Genomic DNA, 16,608 nt, shown 5'->3' on the forward strand with positions numbered 1-16,608 from the left:
TTTGAGGACAAACGACCTTTTTATTATTAAAATAAGTTAATCTCTTGTACGTACCGCACTAGGTCTCCTTGATAAGCTCATCAATCGTTCAATTCCTTTTGTTGAGCCCCTTTTGTCTCCGGAACGTGGAACTGATGCTATTTGAAATGTAGTTTTTGTTCGCAATCAGCCCAATCAGTCAAGTGATGGCTCGCAATGATTTGCAGGAATGACCTTGAAATAATAATATGAATAAAATCGCAGTCACCATTTTAATTACACACAGTTCCTTTAAAATTAAGGACGCTCGGAAGTCAAAGTCAACGTTTTGGAAAAAGTCTTTACATTTCGTCAGTCATAAATTTAAACACTAAGACGTGTATGCCGGCGGCAGTACCCCACTATTTTGTTAAATGGTCTGAAGAAATCCAGCTCTCTTTGGGCAGAATTTCATAAAAAAACGTGTTACACTATTTTGATTCTAAATTCGTGACAGGGTTAGAGTGTCTCAACAAAAGATGAACGTCGGAATGTTTTTCCCCACGTAGGAATTTTACAAGGAAAAGGTAACAATCCAGGGGCGTAGCGTGAGATTTTGAAGGTGTACGCACAAGAAGAATGTCTCGAGCGTCGAGAAACTTTTGAAATTTAAGGTATCGGAAATGCCATTTCCGATTATTTTCGAAGGACATTTCAATACTAAATGTAAAGGAAAATGCAGTAGTTAGATGCTTATTTTACCCATCAGTCGAGTTATCTCTGCAGCAAGCTACAACACAAACAGGAGGTTTACAGTAAACGCAAAGGGAAAGACGTCGCAGACTCTGTTATGACATCATCATGATCATCATAACATGTCCCTAAAAAATAACCGGGAACTGGGAAAGTGGTGATACTGAAGACTGACACTGTGTGGGGGCTTCGAAGGGTAGTTTTTTTTTTTGCTTTAATTTCGTCCACTATTACGTTTCTTGCCGTTAAGGCCTGACTAAACGGGTCTGCTGAACATGTTAGTGTAACATCATCCAACATTGTTGAATCGAACATGTTGCAATCGTTTGGCCACCATGTTGTATGATCTTGGAAGTTGTTGAACGAAGTTTGATTTCCATCAAACATCGTCTTTAACATCATCCAACGTTTCTTCTGTTCTAAGGTGTGAACAACAGTATTGCATTCGTTCGGCCATCACATTCAACAGTGTTGCACGCGCGCGTGCGCTGCAGCTGTCGGTATCCATGGAGATGGTTTATTCGTTGCATCTGTTTCGCGCGTTGCCATCTCAGTTCAAGCTACGGAATGTTGAATGAGCAAAGTCTTGAATGTCTGAGCAACGAAAGCTCTCAGGGGCATTGCGCCAATGTATCTGCAGGATCGTTTGCAAATCAAGACCCCGGGACGCTGAATCTTCTAGAGGTTCCTCACACCTACATAGTGCAAGACCTTTTAAGACTGGGCATTTGCTTAATGGCAGAGACTTTGCGTTCATTTGTATGTTATTTCTCTCTACTACCAATTGTTATCCTAAAAAAATTCAAAGCACCTCTTAAAGTGAATGACCTTACGGGCCAAATACTCTTAGCTCCTTCAGCTATTGATTGTAATGTTAATTTGTTTGGTAACGGCTTGTGAAATGCAAATAATGAAGAAGCTTTCCCAGTAATCATGGGGACCTTATTGTTTAGTTTATGATTCACGAATCAACTTTAATTTGTTTTTCTCCGTTAAAAATGATGCTTGTAAGATAGTCGCCACACGGTTATCGTGCCTATATTGTAATCCCCTCACTCTCTCAGCGATTTACGGAATTTCTCATCACCAGTTTGTGACCTCCTCGCACGCACACGCGAGTCTCTTTCGCGCTCGTTGTCCCTGAGGAGGAACCCAGAGGACTCTCGGCACCCATCTCGCGCAGAGGGCTCTCTTCGGCTCTCAGTTTTACGTCAATTCCGAGAGTTCCGACACCCTGTAACAGCCTGAAGAGTTTACCGTGACAACAGGTGTAAAGGCATCCTCGGAGACCCAGGGCAGCTAGTCGGGACGATAGAATGTTCGTGGTGAAAGTTTACTACAAGAACAGGAAGAGCCCTTGGGCACTTACTCTTACCGAACCAGTTCCAGAAGCGTTCGAATTCCCTGCTTGTGATTGGCCACAAAAAAAAAAAAATTGTGGCCAATCAGCGAAGAGGAGCAGCCGGGTGACTCTGATCTTTTCTTACACGAAGTGTTCCTCATCGATCGTCATAGTTGTGTGGCCGGGGAACAGAACTTTTCACGCCGTAGAAAGTTTCAGAAGTCGTACTACGATCATGGAGATGTAAAAGGTAAGCTTGGCGTTGTGTACTAGACAAGTTAGTGAGCAAAGGTGCAGAAAGTGAAAGTCGTGCATCTCGTATCAGTGTTGCTTGAAACCGTGCTAAAGCTTGTAATTTTTCCGGCTTCGTTACGTTAACGTTTTGTTCTGAAACGTTCCTCTGGAAACTTTCCCCGTTGAACGCGCTACGTAGTTATGGCGATCGATGAGGAAAACTACTTCGTGTAAGAAAATATCAGAGTCACCAGGCTGCTCCTCTTCGCTGATTGGCCTCAAATAAAATTGTAGCCGATCAGAAGCAGGGAATTCGAACGCTTCTGGATCTGGTTCGGTAAGAGCCCAGGGGCTCTTCCCGTTCTTGTAGTAAACTTTCACCACGAACATTGTCGCCCCGACTACGGCTGCCCGTTCCCGTTCCCGTTCTTGTAGTAAACTTTCACCACGTACATTCTGTCGCCCCGACTACGGCTGCCCCTGGGACAAAGGAAATCAGGTTGTGGTTTTATGGGATCATGGGAAGAGGTTCATCAGTTGGTTTATTTCCCGTTTCTGACCTGACACGAACTGGACTTGTCTTATAAAATTGAATAATTTATATCATTACATAGACATGACGTACCTTATCTCTTTTGTTGCATGAGGAAAAAGAAATTCACGTAGATTGTGCAAACCGGGTGAAAAGCGCTTTCTAGTGTAGGTGATGCAATGTTTTTCATATGGTTCGCATGTGAAGAACCTTGTTGGCACTGGCTTATAGGTTTCAAGACAAGCAGGTTGTGGTAAGACCAGGGCGCTGTCCTGGATGTCTGCTCGAGTCATCCTCCGGTTTCATCACTTCGTTGGGTCATTTGGGATTCGGATGAATACAGATATTGAAGATTCGTGTTGCTTGATTACGGTTCCTTTTACCTTCTAGTCTGGAATCCAGACATGATCGCCCGGTGATAGATCGTCTCCTTCCACTACCCTTAGCCCACGATCATGCATCTGATGTAGAAGTCTCAAAATCTCTGACCTTAACTTTGGCGAAATGATAAACCGCCTTCCTCTCAGGAGTAGCCCATAAGAAGGGAGATATTACCTCTTTTTTTTCCATTATTTCTCTTTTGACCCATTGACCTTTTGCTCGTCAGGCCAGCCGTTCCGTACATGCTGCATCCGGCACCACTTTGAGAGTGTCGTCATTACCTGAATCAACTCCGAACGTACTATTACTCCAATCACTTGTGCGACTCCAATCACTTGTGCGATGCAGGCAAGACCACAAGGACTGCATTTTAATAGGACCCCATGGCTTAGTCGTATGTACTTTACGACTTTTTGACCTTGAGTGGATCTGGCCAACGAATGTCCTGTAAATAGGAGTTTACCAGGGACATGTTCGCTTGTTCATTCTGAAACGCTAATTACGCACTGGAAGCTTGTCTATTAGCTTGGTGGAAAATGAAACAAAAGCCAGTTTCACCTTTCAGGCTATCTGGCCATAACGATGCTCAGTATCGTTCATAGATCTGGTGGCATAGGCCACGCTTGCATCTTTTTAAATCTTCCTGTATTTTATTGAAGATGTAAAACTTTTTGTCAACGAAAAATAAAATGAATTGGTAGTGAAGCTGATTAATTATGATGATTAATTAAGCTCTTCTCTTGACTGAGGGAGAGAAGAGCTCTGGGGAACCCTGAAACAAAGTGTCGTCTTATTGGTTTTCGTGATGAACAATGAACAGCGTCTCGATCCGATTGGTGCATACATGTTAGCACGAGGAGTGAGCAGGCGCTGTAAGGTTCAAAAAGCTAATTTTTGGCTATAAGAACCCTACTGCGCGTGTTCTCCTACATAGAGTTTCCCAGAGCTTTGGGTCGATCCGAGGCTCTGGTGACGAGAATGACACTCACACTCGTTTTTGATATATTACTTCTCGTCTGGGAGTTGTCAGACAAAAGGGAGTCACTATTTCCTTGAAATGAATTGTATGCCCTCACCTTCTACTTTTCTCAGGCGCTGAAAGAGCAGTGGGTATTTTTTCAATGTCCTCCTTTGTACTCAATGGTTGAGTATTATTGCCTAAAGTTGGCCCAGAATAGACTGTAAGATCCGGGTCATGATCGTAGAACCAACGGTTGTCAGTTTGTCTGGCGAATATCTCTAGCTCCAACGCGTTCTCTGTTCGGGTGTTGGCAAGGTCCCATACGACTCTTTGAACACGGATTCTGGCATCACAGAGTTGCGCTCCTCAATATACCAGGTCAATTCTTGGTCATTTATCTTGAGCCTGATGTGCCACCATGAGTCAAACGGACGCGGACAATTTTGATGAGTGGTAGGTGGTTGTGCTTTGGATACTTTGCAAGAAGACTTTGGGTGTAGGTGGAGATAACCCAGCCGACAAATGTGGAGATATAATCGGCCTAAATTTCAGGGACTTGGTTGACCATGTGAACAGGTTTACTCCTGCATTTTATTGAGAAATTTCCAAATATATTGCATTTTTTGCAGTGCCTTTCTTTGGCTGGGCAGTTAATCCGCCCATGCAGGCGGGTGCTGGCGATTGCAGTATCCACAGTGCCCATTGCTAGGCTGAGAAAGTGTCCAGTTTGGGTCTGACATGGCCCCTCTCTTTATTTTGTTCTCATTTTGAGAGTCTGACTGTTGACTCACTAATGACGCTCTCGACCACAGTCGCTTTTGATTCTAGGAGCTTGCTCTACGTAGCTTCTTTCAAGGATAGGATCTTCACGGCATTTTCAAGTGAAAGGGATGCTTCCTGGTCATAACGTTTGGGCTTGAACCATCCTCCTTGCAATAAAATGTAAGTGTAATTAGATTGAAAATTGTCTCGCACTTCTCGCTAAAAAAGGCCGCTGCAAACGCGCATTCAACAGCTCTTTCTTGGAGGTGATAGTCAACGAACCAAGGCTTTGTATCGATGCTCGTCTCTCGAAGCATCAGTTGGGGATCCGTTTTATGAAAGCACTCACCAAACTTTGTTCTAATGGTGGCGTAGGCTGGAAGTTTCTCTTTTCCTGCAGTGTCATCACGTTCAGGCAAGAGAGCATGAGGGTAAGAGAGGTAATCCCTCATATTTGCCCTATTCCCATCGTAATCCCTCTTAAGTTATTTTTAGATCTCCTGCGAGATCCGGTATTCCCACGAGGGTTGTCTGATAGCCAACCATATGTCCCCATTTTCGCGAAAAACGCGAATCACTGCGTGGGAATTCGCTCAGCTGTCATCATTGGTAAAAATGGGGACATATGATTGGCTATCAGTTAACCCTCGTCGGGATACCGGATCTCGTAGGGGATCTAAAAATAACTTAAGAGGCATTACGATGGGAATAGGGCCAATATGAGGGATTACCTCTCTTACCTTCATACTCTCTTGGTTCACTAGTTGTTGTCCTTCAGTAGCATTTGGAGTAATGATTCAAAGTTCGAGTGAGGCCTAACACTACTGTGAAGTTTTTGTACCCAATTATTCCATAAGGGATCAACCCTAGTATTGGAGTTGGGCCCACACAAGGACAGAGAAAAACTCTGACCAGGGTGGGATTTGAACCCACGACCTTCGGATTAGATCACCGCTGCTCTACCGACTGAGCTACAAGGCCAGAACCGGAGCTGGCCTTGGGTATGTGAGATGTTATTCACAAGGACAAATTCGGCTCGGCCCAAGCCTAATTTTAGGTAATCGCTAGTTGTTGTCCTTCAGTAGCATTTGGAGTAATGATTCAAAGTTCGAGTGAGGCCTAACACTACTGTGAAGTTTTTGTACCCAAGTATTCCATCAGGGATCAACCCTAGTATTGGAATTGGGCCCACACAAAACTCTGACCAGGGTGGGATTTGGCCTTGTAGCTCAGTCGGTAGAGCAGCGGTGATCTAATCCGAAGGTCGTGGGTTCAAATCCCACCCTGGTCAGAGTTTTTCTCTGTCCTTGTGTGGGCCCAACTCCAATACTAGAGTTGATCCCTGATGGAAGAATTGGGTACAAAAACTTCACAGTAGTGTTAGGCCTCACTCGAACTTTGAATCATCTCTTGGTTCAGGTAAATATTGCCGGTAAAATCCCTTCTCAGGTTGAATCCGTTTTTACCTAGGTGATCCTGATTTTATACCTGGGTTGGATACACACTCAGATGAATTGAAGAAACTTTTTTTGGTTAGGATTAGTTTTGGTTATTATACGAGGATATCAATCATAGACTTTTTATATACAAAAGTGAATAATGAAAAGAACTGTGCTGGGTTGAGCATGTCCGTCTTTGTTGTGTAATGGTGAAGACGCACAGTCACAATGGATCAGGAGGGTCCGTGTTCGAGTATCGGTAAGTGTATAATACAGTTGCTAAGACTGAATGGATAAGTGTATGAATACAGAAACCGATAAGACCATACGAAACATCAAGAAGATGTGTTTAGATGCCAAAGACAGAGCTGGAAGGATAGTATAAGTGTTCTCAATCCTTTTTTGGAGGTTGATAGCTGCTCTAAAATGGTCGCCGATGTGGTTTAATAGCAAACCCACCTTTATTTCATCAGATGTATTGGAAGCTACTGTAGGTTAAGGTAAATTTCAATTTTTGTTTCCATTTTTCCCACGACGGAGCACGATTTCCTATCAAAATTTCCAGAGATTCCGTAGGTTTGAACCCAAGTGTGTAGTTCGTACCAGTAAATTTGTCGATTCGATCAGCTTTCTCCAACAATTTGATCGCTGCCGTTTTAGGACAGTAGAAAGTACAGCAGAAATAACATAACAGGCTCTTTTGCTTACACTTTTCCCGCCATTATAACCAAGACAGCGGACGCTGTAAGTACTTCATGTTACTACAAGGCTAGAACTGAGTTCGATATTGGCAAAGCACTTGTTCCAAGTCAACAATGAAAGCGAGGAAAAGTGGTCACATCGCGTGAATAACAGCAGCCATCTTGGAATTGTGGGTGCAGGCATCAACAAACTGTACACATCGTCTGTACTGGGACTGTAGCCCTCATAACAGGTGATTGTGTCTGATTAATTCCAGACCAACGATATTGCAAATAACACCGAACGTTTTCTCGCCACCAATGGTCAGGACCTCTGCTCGTAAGACGCCCTTGAAACCAATGTTGAAGTCTACCGTCCACATAAAGTCCTTGACAACCACTCCTCGTAAGTCAGCTACGTCCAGTTCAAGAAGACTAAATTTTGCACGCTAATTCAGAAGATTACACCTTTGAGAACGAGCATTATGTCTTCTGTGCCATCTTAACAAGAGCAGTAATCGGAATGGTTTTCCCTTGTATACAAGGAAAGCGACTTCTGCTTTTTATTCTGCTCTGTCATTAATGTGAATCGGAAATTTGCGAAGGATGTAGACCTCCTTGTAGAAACAAAAGAAGGAGAGAGGAAACCACAAGTATCTGTGTCATTCATGTTTACGCGAAAAAAAAAGCACTCAGCTGGAAATTTGGAGTTAAAAACCATACAAGTTAGAGAGCCTTGCGAGACATAATCTAAAACTTAGAATCCTAATCGCTCTTTAACTTAATTTAGAGTTCATATTCCAGTGAGCTTGCTTAATGTGTGCCTTGCCACATGTCCGATCCTTTGAGATTTGGTCCAGAGATTAGACTCCCATTAGACTCCCTACGGGTTAAAACGACATAAAGCAGTATCAGGAAATTAAGGAAAAAGTAAGCGGGTGGTGAGCGGGACACAGGTAGAAACCATCACTGTCTTCCATAAAAACCACAGGAAAATATGTTTTCCACTTACGCACTAATCTTATTCCAAAGTGGTTCGGCGCTCCTACTTAATATTACATTCATACAGGCATACATCAACTTTATTTTTTATTATCAAACACGAGAGGCGATCAAAGCGTCGTGTTGTTTTGTTTGTTTGTTGAAGCAGGTTGGTGTAATACTGGCAGCTATGCAGCTGATGTTGGCCCGCTGTAATATAAGTACAATGGCACTCTGTCTATGGCACTCGGCACTCGAACAGTGTGTGGGTTCTTTAATTAACGTCCCGCAGAATTATTTACGAGCAAGCGTACATGTGAGACGGGGCCTATGATTGAAGCACTTTCTTCCCTTCAGTTATTTAGAAATCCTGAGTCAGTATTGGTTTGGTATCTAACTAATAAAAATACAAAAATAACTAAATAGGCTGCAAAATGCTAAGCTAGCTAAAATTCTAAGAGTTAATCACAATCCAGACTACTGAGATACTAATTGTCTACGTATAGTGACCGCAGTTTATACATGCAGCTCCAAAACTTTGGAACTTTCTTCGGGACTGCATAAAGGCAGCAGAAAGAGTAACGTTATTTAAAACTAGACTCAGAGCATTTTTTTTAAAATGACACCTTTTATAGTTGGTTTAACTTTTAATACCCATCTGGCCCCAGTTGTAAAAAACGATGGATAGCGATATCCGCCGGATAAATCACTCTCCACTGGATAATTCAATCGGTTTTGCTAGTGTTTATCGGCTGGATATTGATTTATCCGGTGGATAGCGCTATCCATCGTTTGAACAACTGGGGCCTGGTGTGAAGTGTATGAACGCATAGAGATTTTTTATATGCGTAAGAAGCTCGCTCTTATTAAACATTCTAGAACATTGTTATTAAACATTGCTCATTTATTCTTTTGTTTTTATTGAAGAGGAAAAAATGTGCCGCATGCTTAACCTCAAAATTATCATGAATATTTTACCTAGAACGAGGCAACAAGATTATTAATCAAAATAGTAACTATTTTGGAATAAGGCGTAATCACTCAGAATCGAGCAAGGAGGCAATAATGGAACTATCAGCTCCTTTTCTTGCCGCTTACTGGCCGTACATAGCTTCGATATTTGTAGGATTTGGTATCACACAGTTCATTACGCGAATCATTCAGCCAAAGAAACACAGCTACACTGTTGACGTCGATCCCTTACAAGACAATGACTTGGCTACCATTCCCCACGACGACCCTGCAAACTTTAACACCGAAGGAGAAAGCAAAGCAGACCACATACCTTATCCATGGTTTGACGATCGCTTGCCTGAGGACGAAATGAAGAAAAAATCGGCGGAATTTTTTGACAAGATGAACAGGCGACGGACAGTTCGGAAGATTAGTGAGGAAGATGTCCCCTTGGAGGTTGTAGAAAATATCATCAAAACGGCAGGTAAAAGAAAACATCCCGTAATGGCAAAGATAAAAATTTTTACTCTGGAAAGAAACATTTTAAATCGCTTCAAGGAACCCATTGGGATCCTTCTCATTAGCGTATTATACTCTTAAAGGCCAATAGTTGCATAACCAAAACAAGATTTTCACTCTTGCGAGTGAATGCGCCTTCCGAGTAAGTAAATCAGCGCGGATAATTGTCGGCCCTCTAAAAAAACCGTTTTAGACCGGTCAGTGTAAAACGCAGACTGCAGACCGGGGGTAAAATGCAGACTGAGGTTATAGTTTAACTGTTGAAAAAGCCCAAACCCATTAGAAATGCTAGCAGTTAAGCCTAAATATTGGGGTTTGGTCTTTTTCAACAGTTACGTTATAACCTCAATCTGCATCTTACCCCTGGTCTGTAGTCTGCAGTCTGCGTTTTACACTGACCGGTTTTAGACTGACTTTCTTGTTGGAATCTTAAGAACCCAAGACGCCTTCAGAAAGATCTGGGGAAGACATATGTGAAACACGTTTTTCGATTGCTAGTTGTTATGATAACTTCCATCAGGCATGCAGTGTACGTGACACCAAACTGAGAAACTTATGCTTATACCCTGAGGGCAACATGACCACAAAGCTTTATAATAATGATCTTTCTATTTCAGTGCCAGGTGTATTTAGCATTGTTGAGGCACTAATTGGGGACACTGTCAGTGTGTAGAAATCAAATCAAATTCAAACCAAAAAAAAATCAAAATCGTAGGTTGGTTTTTGAGAAGATGGGAAAACCGGAGTATCCGGAGAAAAACTTCTCAGTGCACAGTAGCGTATTTTGGGCGCGCGGGTGCACATTTTCGTGTTAGAGATGTTTAGCATAAGGGCACGATGTATGTAAATGATCTGTTATTAGTGGACTTAGTGGAAATACCCAGGGGATCTACATCTACATGTTCCAGCACTCGGCAAAGTCCACATTTGTGGGAGGCGAGTGCTCTTACTACTGCACAATCCCTGCTCCTGCCATTATCCGGATTACGCTACTTTTTTTTGCATTGTGTTGCCTTGGAAATTGCCATCGGGTTGAGACACCTTCCAACATGAATAGTTGTAGTCGTAGTATTATTGAGTCAGACCTTTGAATATTGTTGGTCCTTAGCAGTAATGATAAATGGCAGCAAAGAAATTCCTACGTCGCTAGTTTATTAAATTGACTGTACGTGTTCGTTTAAAACGCATGTGTTCTGGTTCGATTCAGGGTCCATTCTGGTTTAAATTAATAAAAAAACTCACTGTTTACAGACAATGGTTGCTGGCTTTAGAGAGTTAACACTAGTGTTAATTCAAGGTTGAACTTCTATTGTTCAGTGTTTCCCTAGGAATTCTGAAGACCATTGAGTTGACACTAGAGTAGTGCGAACACTGGTGTTACACTGTGTTTCCCTCAAGTGTGACCGCAAATAATAACCTCAAATTTTATTGACCGAATGCAAAAATGGCCGCCAACAAATAATTCTTTTGTCTTTGTATTAATTAGCCTAACTTGCCCCGTTTTACAGCCCAAATTCTTTCACGTGATAACCAAATTTGCCAAAAAAATTTGCCAACCACGGAACAAAAGAAGTCTTTGTTTCAAAAGGCAATAAGTCTCCAGTTGGCAATCAATAACAGCTATTAATTGGGGTGTTAAGGAGCGTTTACCATTTGAATGGAATTTTCGGCAATTACGGAGAGAATTCAAATGAAACGGTTCACCCCGGTGGAATGTTTTCGGAAAAAAGGTAATACCTTTCGAGGTATTCCCTTTTTCTCGCTTTGACCGGAATGCCCAGAAATTTCTGTACCATTTGTCCACAATTACAAGTGCCAGAGGAAATAGACCGTTTCATTTGTTTTTCAACCGGAACAATCCGTTTTTCTGGCAAATGATACGGCACATTCCCATTTTCTTTTTCTAAGTACAGAACGAGCAGTACCATTTGTCGAAACATTCTCACCAAAAATTTCATCAAATGGTAAGCGCTCAGGGATAAACATTGCAGGTTTTTTTTACCGCAGAAGGAGCAAGACAATAGGAGGTTTTCACGTGACGTCATCTCCGCCATGTCGGTAGACGAAAACAAAAGAACTCTCATTATCTTCTTTTGTTCGTACACCAGAAGTCGTATGCATTTCTCTATTGTTATTGGTGTCCCTAGAGGTTGGTTGAAAACGTCCTATAGGAAATGAAAGTAAATTTGAGCATGCACTGTGAACGCGTGTTGCACATTTCTACCCACGCAAACTAATGATGCATGTCTGTGCACAGTGAAGAAAAAGGGCTTGTTTGGAAAGCATTTCCTGGGTAAAGCAGAGGGACGAATTGTGCGAGATCAGAATTCTCTTTCTTTTTCCGTTTGAACACCTGAAAAGAGGGCTACTCAGATTCAAATGAGAGGACAGTTTATTTTTATTATCATTATTATTTTAAAGGTACATCACCAAGCGGTGCACACACTGAACCATGGGTATTCGTGGTTGTCAGAGACCAATCCGTAAAGAAGGAAATCCGCACAATAGTGGAAGAAGAGGAATATCTGAATTATGCCAAACGAATGGGAGCAAAATGGGTCAAAGATATAGAATTTACCCAGACAACGTGGGCAAAGCCGTATCTATACAGTGCACCTTATCTGATTCTTGTGTTCAAGCAAGTTTATGGACTACGGGAAGACGGAAGCAAGAAAACTCATTATTACAATGAAATGAGTGTCTGCATTTCAGTTGGACTTCTTTTGGCAGCCATCCAGGTATTAAAAATGTGTTATACGGTCTGTAATGATTGGCCAATTTCGCAGGCCATATTCTAAAGTACCCACTGCTGAGCATAATGAGACATTTGACTCCATTCAATTCCGTTTCCAGCACCAAGCGGTGCATACACTGAACCATGAGTATTTGTGGTTGTCACAGACCAATCCGTAAAGAAGGAAACCCGCACAATAGTGGAAGAAGAGGAACATTTGTTAAACGTTTGTTAAACACTATTTTGAAATCGTCTTTATAGTCCATGCAAGAAGTGACTACACTTTGCTTTTCCTGTTGCAATGAATAACCATTCTGTGAATGTCATGTTTTATAATAACCAAGTTGAGTGCAATTTGGCCAGAAATCATACGTGGGATTTCAAAATCGAACGAGCGCGCAGTACGAGTTCGATTTGAAATCACAAGTATGATTTCAGACCAAAATTGCCCGACATGAAGTTCGATTACCACTTTATTACATCCATCTAGCAATTTGTAAATGGTTTGACTTTTAAGTCTTCTCGGATAAAGACTGTAAATTGTAGGCCCCATCTCACATACTTCTGTGGGACGATACATATTGGTTACTGACCAAGCGTGAGGTCAAGATGGCTGGATATTGGCCAAATTCTTTTTTTGCTTGTTTATGGACCGAGACGAAGTCGATTGTAATGTCATTGTTGGGTAATGTGATTGTTCTAAATGGACTACTGTTCCATGAGATTTGAAGACACACAAAATGACGACGGTAGTCAAATTTAAGGAGTCCAAGTGCTGAAACTGGTAAACCCTTCAAGATTTCAGAACTAAGAGCAAAAATTCTATCTAATTCCAGAATGCCGGGTTGGTAACAGTGACCTCCACACCCATGAATGCCGGACCCCGTTTGCGAGATTTATTGCGGAGAAAAGTCAACGAGAAGCTGATTTAACTGCTACCTCTTGGTTACCCCGCAGATGACGCAACCGTGCCACACATCAAGAGAAAATCACTTACTGATATTATGGTTTTAAAATGAATTGTACGTAAGCTATGATTGCTTTATTTCCGTGAAGTATAACTTTCCTAGGCCATTGTCAAACACCGAAAACCATAAACACACAAAAACACTTTAGTACTGACAAAAATAGATTGTGTAGTATCCGTTGAAGTTTGCTGTTAAGTTTTGTCTGCCTAATTGTTTTTTTCCCTGCAACTTTTTCTTGTTATTATCTTTTCAAGATTGTGAATTCCCTTCTTTAACGCTGTACAATCACTGGTTCATCTATTTACTAGACACGTCTGTGAAAAGTCCATTTAGAGAGCTTGGCCCGGACATGATGTAAGAATGGTAACACAAACACAAACAGTGTTCATAAAAAGGAAACCTTTTATTTTGAGAAGGGTTTCCTTGACAAATTTAAAAAGAAATGTTCTCGCAATTGGTACGTTAGCTTTTCGTCCTCTCTGACAGTAATTCAGTTTCGTTAGATGTAAAGAGAAGCAGTTTAGATGTAATGACGAATGGTGTTTTTTATGTAGTAGATAAAATATGAGCGGGAGATATGGGCGAATCCTGCTTGTGAAATGAATACATTAAATTGAATGCAAAGTATTGTTATTTTAATCAGTAGAGAGCTGTATCAAAAGTTAATGAATACTAATTATCTGAGCAGGAGTTTGTATCAAAAGTTAATTCTACTGTTTATAAATTCAGTTGATTTGTATTGGGGTTTACAGTTGTGTACATGTGATCTGAACACTGTGCTGGGAATGGTTTGCACCCTCATGAATTATTAATGAATTTTACAAGTACTATAAACTTTGCAATTAAGAAACGTAGTATCCCGCAAAAGTGGGAATGAGACGAAAAAAAAGAAGTAATCCTCACACTTATCTGGACAATGTTAAGCAATTGCCTCTAATAGACACCTTAAAAATTCGGGGGGCTCCAACAGGATTCGAACCAATGACCTCTGCGATACCGGTGCAATGCTCTACCAGCTGAGATGTGAAGCAAAACAATTGAGAGCGAGTCAATTTGTCATGTTGAATGACGTTTTATATGTACTATATACACTATGGAGCGTTTTCATTCACGTGACTAGAAGCCATATTGGATTACTGAAACAAAAGAAAGCATTTGCATAAAAATAGAGTTCAATTCTCGGAGGATTAGTTTGGTACACCATCATGGCCGCCATTCCTTTGTTTTGGAACACCAACATGGCCGCCGTGACGTCGCGTGAAAACACTCTATACTTAACGGTTGAGGGCGAGGATCACTTTTTTTCCTTCGTCCATAACCCGAAGTTCAAATGCATACATTTATTTCACTCATCAAGCTCTTCACGGGAACACATAAACCCAACAAATTGACCTGCTCCCAGCTGTGTGACTTCGTAGCTCAGTCGGTAGAGCATTGTCGCACCGGCATCGCAGAGGTCATGGGTTCATATCTCGTTGGAGCTGCCTGAATTTTTCAGGTGTCAATGAGACACTTGTTTTTATTGTCCAGTTAAGTGAGAGGATCACTTTCTTCATTCGTCAAAAACCCGCATTTCCATTGCGTGCATTAATAAGTAAGGGTGGAATGTTCTCAGCTTGTCAGCAATGTAATATAGTAATTGTGAAGTATTAATAGTAGTTGAAGTAGTCGTAGTGGCACTGGTAGCGGATAGTAGTGGTGGTAGTTGAGTGGAAGTGCTAGCCAGCAGTAGTTATAGTAACGGCATAAAGAAGAGGGTGAACAAACCATAACACCAAACTTGGTGTAGCCATCACGTCACGCATGTGCGCAACCTTTTTACTATTTAACATGGACAGCTGTTTCGGCCTTGTTAGGCCTCGTTAGCATGTCATTGCCAACTTACTAGGCGGGTGTTTTTAGCCAACCTTATTAGCGGCATCTCCACAGAACAAGTTGGGAGCAGCACAGCCGTTCTCCCGCAGCAAGCGGGCGGTTGCCTCCGCTTCTCGGCAAAATCCCGAGGAGGCATCATTGTAGTGCGCGCGTAAAGTGGTATCATATTACGCATATAGTTTGTGTACACCAGACAAAATCACGAAATCAATGGGGAACGATGACGCTTTTACACCAAATGCCCGCAAGTAAGTTTCGGGTACTGATGACGTTGAGCAGAAAACGGCCGATAGCGGTAATGGGAACGTCACCAACAAGGGGGAAAATTGCCATCTGTCACGCAGCCGTCACACGTTCCCTGCCAGCAGAAGAAAAGAGACCTCTGCCATGGGTAGAAACTCACTTTGATCCAACCACCGTCCAAAATCTTGGACGGCACTCTTCAAACCACATGCTCCATGACATGTTTGCCGACTGTAACTTGAGCCCGCTGTGTCCAGCGCATTCCTTTTCAGTAATTCCGCTGTTGGTAAGTGAGCTCACACAACATGAAGTATCATATGAGGATTGGGTTGCCAAGTAACCGCCACGCATGCTCAACACAGTGAATGCGACCCATGACAGACGTCTCTTTTCCCGTACTTCTCATCCCAGCGAATGCGAACAAAAAGAGACCTCTGTTAGCAGGGAACGTCACATGTTACATGTTGTACAATCGAGCGTTGGATCCGCCTTTGTCTCGTCTGTTTAAGGGGTCGTAAGGTAACTAAATTATCTCCTCACGACAAGGGAAATCCTTTGGTTTGCTTAAGGGTCTCGAACGGACGACTTCATTTGGAAAGCAATTTGTTAATTGACAAACATTGTGCATGCAAGCACGCACGAAGTTCTTCGGGAAACGATAATTTTTTTTTGTCAGACTCAAATCACTGTTGTGTGATTGAAAGACTCAGTCCACAGCCATCGAGTATTGATGGAAAAGAAAAGGTAAAACTTAGTGATTCTTTTAAAGTATTTACACGGCAAACGATTGGCGTCGTTCCAAAAGATAACATATAAGACACGACAGTATAAATTCCAGCGCCTGTCCTGAAGTGTTTGTTGTTTAGAAAGAACCAAGCTTGAATACGAATGTGGATTGAAGAAAAAAGCCGCAAGTTATTATCATATTTTTGCTAGATTTTGGAGACTGAGTTTTAGTTCTTTGAAAGCGTTAGTAAAGCTTGGAATAAAGTATCAACCTCGTTCCGAGGGTGTCCCTTCTTCCCTTCCTCTCTCCTCTCTCCCGCTTCAAGGAAGAAGAGAGACCCTGGTAATGAGGCTGATAAATTATCACAACACAGGAAACTCATAAACATCATGCAAAATCATGTCATGTGTAGCTGTATAAGGGAGTGAAAATTTTCCGAATTCTAATTTTGTTACCAAAGAGCTTTCTACACAATTGTTTCACTCCATGTACTTATTAATGATACTAACACCGTTTCACAAGGTCAGATTTTAAGGACGGTGCCTATATACTAATTCAAAGGCAT

General features: G+C 41.8%; 1 protein-coding gene across 1 annotated transcript; it reads left to right on the forward strand.

Moving 5' to 3' along the window:
- Positions 1-9,027: 9,027 nt before the first annotated feature.
- LOC137996848 (iodotyrosine deiodinase-like) lies at positions 9,028-13,951 on the forward strand. The gene is made up of 3 exons (XM_068842458.1): positions 9,028-9,461; positions 11,918-12,234; positions 13,067-13,951. The coding sequence occupies exons 1-3, from the start codon at positions 9,089-9,091 to the stop codon at positions 13,160-13,162; spliced, it is 786 nt and encodes a 261-aa protein (XP_068698559.1). The 5' UTR covers positions 9,028-9,088; the 3' UTR covers positions 13,163-13,951.
- Positions 13,952-16,608: the final 2,657 nt, after the last annotated feature.

This window comes from Montipora foliosa, chromosome 3 (assembly GCF_036669935.1).
Source record: "Montipora foliosa isolate CH-2021 chromosome 3, ASM3666993v2, whole genome shotgun sequence".
In the NCBI taxonomy this organism is placed as follows: domain Eukaryota; kingdom Metazoa; phylum Cnidaria; class Anthozoa; order Scleractinia; family Acroporidae; genus Montipora; species Montipora foliosa.